Source organism: Dreissena polymorpha, chromosome 1, assembly GCF_020536995.1.
Source record: "Dreissena polymorpha isolate Duluth1 chromosome 1, UMN_Dpol_1.0, whole genome shotgun sequence".
Classification (NCBI taxonomy): domain Eukaryota; kingdom Metazoa; phylum Mollusca; class Bivalvia; order Myida; family Dreissenidae; genus Dreissena; species Dreissena polymorpha.
This window is the reverse complement of record NC_068355.1, coordinates 155,121,622-155,127,481: the sequence shown is the minus strand read 5'-3', so window position 1 is coordinate 155,127,481 and position 5,860 is coordinate 155,121,622. Positions and strand designations below refer to the sequence as shown.

At 38.4% G+C, this 5,860-nt stretch overlaps 1 protein-coding gene across 1 annotated transcript; it reads right to left on the bottom strand.

Annotated features, from left to right (window-relative positions):
* Nucleotides 1-231: 231 nt before the first annotated feature.
* Nucleotides 232-5,062, bottom strand: LOC127859455 (prostatic spermine-binding protein-like; the record flags this gene model as incomplete). The annotated part of the gene is made up of 2 exons (XM_052396881.1): nucleotides 232-393; nucleotides 4,676-5,062. Coding segments are annotated over 2 exons (549 nt in total), but the record flags the coding sequence as incomplete, so codon positions are not given.
* Nucleotides 5,063-5,860: the final 798 nt, after the last annotated feature.

The window sequence follows — 5,860 nt, the reverse complement described above, 5'->3', positions numbered from 1 at the left end:
TCATAAATAGAAGCGTTCCAACAATACACGAGGTTTTAAAACAAACATGTCTGCAAGTCAGATTACACACTCATTCCCCCATGCCTAAAAACTGAAACATTCGTCATAATTACCTGCGCAAAAAAAGCTGGTGAGTAAGACAATGTTTACATTTCGTAAATTTTCTTGGCGAACAGCCATTTTGACAGCGGGTCACGAGTGTGTTCTAAAAATAGACACCCAGGTGTTAGTCTACTTTTTACGCATAGACAATTTTTCGGAGCAAGTTCGGCTGTACCAGTCAATGCAGGTTAAATGCAATCCATTATATAAATCATCATCATCGTCGTCGTCGTCATCATCATCATCATCATCATCATCATCATCATCATCATCATCATCATCATCATCATCATCATCATCATCATCATCATCATCATCACCACCATCATCATAATCATCATAATCATCACCCTCATCATCATCATCATCAGCAGCAGCAGCAGCAGCAGCATCATCATCATAATCATCACCATCATGATCATCATCCCCACCATCATCATCACCACCACCACAACAATCACCAACATCATTATCATCATCATCGTGCGAGCGTCTGCTATTCCCAACCTCAACATGTAGCATACAGGAAATCCATGTTATAGAACGATTATAAATTTCATTAAATGAGCGAACCGATTCATTGTTTTGCACTTTTATCATAATTATTGCTTAATATCATGTAAGCTATGTTAGATATTATGATCTATATCATATTGATAATTACACCGGGGTTTCCGTTTCCAAAAGCGTGTTTAACTTACTGAAATCCCAGTTATGAAAAACTATTTCGTATCAGATACACTTGGAAACAAACTATTGATACTCTTTCTTAAATAACATCAATAAATACCATCATTGTAGCAGTATTATTCATTACCAATACTAATACCACCATATCACTTTGTAAAATGGGGATTTCATTACTTGCGCAAAGCGTCTTAGGCGTGTTAAACGTACCGAAATTACCCGCTTATGATAGATAATGTTATTTAAACATTTATCGTTTTTATGTTTGATTAATAAATACATGGTTGAAGCCCCTTTTTCCAGGGGTGTAAGGGATTGAAAAATGTGCATCAAAATCATGTGGGAAATCGCGTTCTCTATAAGCATGGACGCTACGTTGGTGTCAGCTTGTGGATGTCATAAAACCGCTAGTGATTTTGGTGGCCGGAGGGATCGTCTTCAAGGCGAGATAATACTTACTGTTTCTAATTACTAAAACTGGGTCATCAACGACATCTACAAAAGTACACGACTAGCCAAGGTTGTCCGAGACGTATACAGCGTCGAATTGATAATTGATCGAGAAATGTGTGAGCTTGCGTTTCGAAGTTTGTGAGGTCCTCTTGCGCCTTTTGTTGCATTAGGTGAGGGCCCGGAGGTTGTCTCAGCAAACTTACACAATAACTAACCTTACGTCATGTGATAATCATTTTGAATTATAGCTACAATTGACAGCTATTTATTTTTTACTGACATAATTTTCCATTTAGTGAAACATTGTGCTGCGGGGGTGGGCGTGAGATGGAGTATCCGGAGGAAACCTCACCTATCCGGTAAGGTGACCACCAACGAAATTTGCCGGGAGCGAGGATTTAACACGGGTCGCCAAAGTGAGTAGCGCGTGTTCAACCGCTTTGCTTACCTGACATCGATGGACATCTCAAGGCCATTGTACTATAAATAGCCACTCTTTACGTCAAGCGTCCAAACAATGCCGAAGGGGACTACTTTCTCGCTTAACTGACCACTTATCTTCGTAATCAAAGATTATTATTTTGATAAAAACCACACTCTCTGTAATTTTATACAAATAATTAATAACTGTGTCCTGCTTGATATCTGCGATGGGTACTAGCTCTGTTAACCTCTTTTTTGTAAGTTGATCAAATTTCAACTTGAAGGTATTTTCCTTTCTTTCGCTTGGCCACGGACTCTAGATGTCAATATACGCTCCGTGGCTTGGCCGATCATTTGTGTCACTCTTAATTTCACAAAACAGATTGCCAGGTACATTCCGAAAGGTCCGTTTCGTCTTGCATCCTGGATACTAGCCGTATTGACTTACATGTATATGTTGCGGAGGCCCTTTTTGTTCTGTGTGCATCAAAACCGAAAACTTTCTTGTCTAATTATTGATGCATGATAGCATCTGGTCAGATCACGAACTTGGTCACAAGCTGGTAAATCCCGCCCTACGGTACGCACGACAGGTACTACATTTATTATAAAAGACCTAAGAATTTCGCGGCCAAACTGACGACGATTTTCACTTCATTTTATTTTTTTTCTTCGTTGCTTCTATTATATAATGTAAGTGACATATCTTTTTTTTTTAATTTATAATCTGAAAGTAGACACATCTTTTCATGACCTGTCTAATAAAACATCAGTCTCGATGATAATGAAGCGGGTGCAAACAGCGTGAAGCTTGTTCATCTCATCAATGCATACGTATCAATGCTCGTGGGTGGTAATTAAACTTAAGTTACCTATGATCTCCAGCCGCCATCAGAAGCAATCGAGTCAACGACTGACATTGACCTTGGATCGCTGGTCCATCAACCATGGCGTACTTACCCTTTCATCCTCGACTGCTAACTAATCGACCTTTGGTGTTCATTTATTATTGAATGCTCTCGTGATTATGTGTAGAACTTTAACTCCGACGTAGACATAAGGGTGAATAGAGTTTAATTGTGAACAACTAATTTCGGATATAGTTGACTCGAACCGACTTACCACTGTTAAAAACACAGTGTACGTGAATGGAAGTGGGGACGTCGATTTGCGACTAGTCCTGTGAAAACTAGGCTTAATGAAGGTGCGTTCAATGACATCCTAGATAAAGCCTGTGAAGTCTTCACATGCTGATTAGGAACAACACAATATAAAGAAGTGAAACTCCACACAAGAAAAAAAAATCGTAAACACGATAAGTGTCGTCCCTGTTAGCCTGTTCGGACTGCACATGCTGATATGGGACGACACTTTGCATAAAACCCAGTGTTCTTTAGAACGAGGCTCTTGTGATAACATAAACCCATGTTCCTAAACCCAACATAGCAAAAACTAAAAAACAGCAACTAACAATTATGACATTGTTTCGTAGCCAGTGAAGTTTTAATACATGATTATTCCGTCTCTTTTGAAACCAATATTGCCAAACTTGTATCACCAAACGAAACATGACACAAACGGGCCTTGTGTCTCACTTTTCTGGAAAGAAATTTTCTTGAATAACATCGAAGACAATCGGAAGAAAAAATGACAAAAACAACAGCAATTAATGAACACACCCCACACACAAGTACCACGCCAAGATCAATCACCAAATTGCATGACATCTAAAGCACATGTTTTTGAACGCACGTGCTGATAAGTTCCTAGAATTGTGGTAAAAATAGTCCGCTTAATTGTCGCATTCTATGTAATCTGTCACAATTTAAATGCGCTACAACGAGTGTATGTTAGGAGTTTATGAGATCTTTGAGTTCTAATGCAAATATGCTTTATTAGAACACTACGGGTCTGTCACGGCATACTCTTAATTTATTGTTCAGACACAACCAGCTTTGGAACGAATGTTATGATTCCAAGCTGATATGTGCAGTGTGTGTTGTATTGAATAACTTTATATTTCGGGTAGAATCGGAGTCACTATATGGCTAATGCTTGACCACGAAACAAACGCACCTGCGCAGGATGAGAATCGAGCTAAGGTAACCGAGCGGAAAGGCTAGAGGCATTGCATTGCGTTAGTCTTCCAGTCCCATACAGTCTAATAACATTTTATTAACTTTTAATTTAAACAAAAATTTACAAAAATATGAGAGCATATTATGTTTTTCATGACTCATAATGCACTAAATTTTAAAGTGATACCAATTATGTAGAGAGAATGACCCTGTAGGTTCATGTAAAGCGTTTGTTATGATAAAGATGCGGGAAGCCTAGCGGATAATGGGCGGTTCGTCTCTAACACCCTTTAATTAAGCAAATTGTGCGGTTGCTAAAGAGGACTTATGTTTTTCTCAATGAAACTGCGCTAGACTTTGCGATACGACCGGACAGTTTCCCACGAGGACAAACGACAAGTATACACAATTCACGCCTTAAGTGCACGTATCTGTCTACGTATCCCAGCATATTGTTCTTGAATCGAAGAAACGCCCATGTTTGTTGCGGTTGGAACGTGGGAGGCTGACCAGAGTGAATCATTCAATTTGTTTACTGTCGTAGCCTTTGTTGAATTTTCAAACAAACTGCGTCGTTTGATAAACACAAGAATTTTACGAGCTTTTTTGTGAAATCTAAAAAAAAAACGTTTATAACGAGTGCGTGACTTTCTTATTGCCGTAAGTGTAGGGTTTAACAAGTATAAGAGATATACTTTCGATTACGCAACGGTTGGCGGTAATGGTTATACACTTGACAACTTAAAGTGTTCGTGTGACAATGGTTGCTCGTGTTTTCGCTCTCAATATTTTGTATACTTGGGTGAAATAAACGACGTGTTATGTTTGGTTCTGTTCATTCAGCTAAGTTTTAATTCAAGATCACACACCTGCGCATACTCATGATTTTTTAGTGCATCACCATCATCATCATCATCATCATCATCATCATCATCATCATCATCATCATCATCATCATCATCATCATCATCATCATCATCAATCATCATCATCATCATCATCATCATCACCATCAAATCATCATCATCATCATCATCATCATCATCATCATCATCATCATCATCATCATCATCATCATCATCATCATCATCATCATCATCATCATCATCATCATCATCATCATCATCATCATCATCATCATCATCATCATCATCATCATCATCATCATCACCACCACCACCACCCCCATCATCATCATCATCATCATCATCATCATCATCATCATCATCATCATCATCATCATCATCATCATCATCATCATCATCATCATCATCATAATCATCATCATCATCATCATCATCATCATCATCATCATCATCATCATCATCATCATCATCATCACAACCACCACCAGTAGCAGCATCACCACCATTGGCAGCATCACCACCATCATCATTATAAACATCATAAGCATTATAATCATTTGCATAAAGCACTATAATTATAATCATCATCCTCATAATCAGCAGCATCCGAGGAACGACATCAGCAATATCTTTATAATCTTTTTCGTTTGCGTATCCCTACTATTCTTTAGTTTTTAGGTATTTGCCTAGGATGAAAATAGTGCCGCGTTTAATTTGATAATTGTTCAGTATATCAAAGTTTTGAACTCTCAATTCGACATTTGAAAGTATTTTCACTATTTTGACAATAACACAGCATTCGCCGTTATGGGTACACCGAAGTAGATACCTATAATTATCAATGATTATCAAGCGAATAATATTTTAACATGTATACATAACGTTTAATACTTAACGCCGACAACGTATTCCCACGATTAACTTGAAGGCATTTTGTCAAAACGTTAAAACCACTGTTCACATGCTGACGGATGTGGGAATTGCGAATCAGAGTTCGTAAATCTCGATGGTGCGAATCTAGGTCAGAAAACCAGGCCAGGGCGCCGATCCTCAGACAGGCATCATGGGGCAGAAGTGTTACACGAAAAACACGTGCACGGTTAATTAATTTTGAATTTACTCCGGTCATATAAGTCTCTTAGTTTCTGTTGAAGTTCTGAAGCGGAGTGGGAGATTTTTTTTAAATCCCCTAGAATCTAGCTGAAAAGAACGCGGGAAGATTTAACGAACAGATTGATCAACTGATTGCGG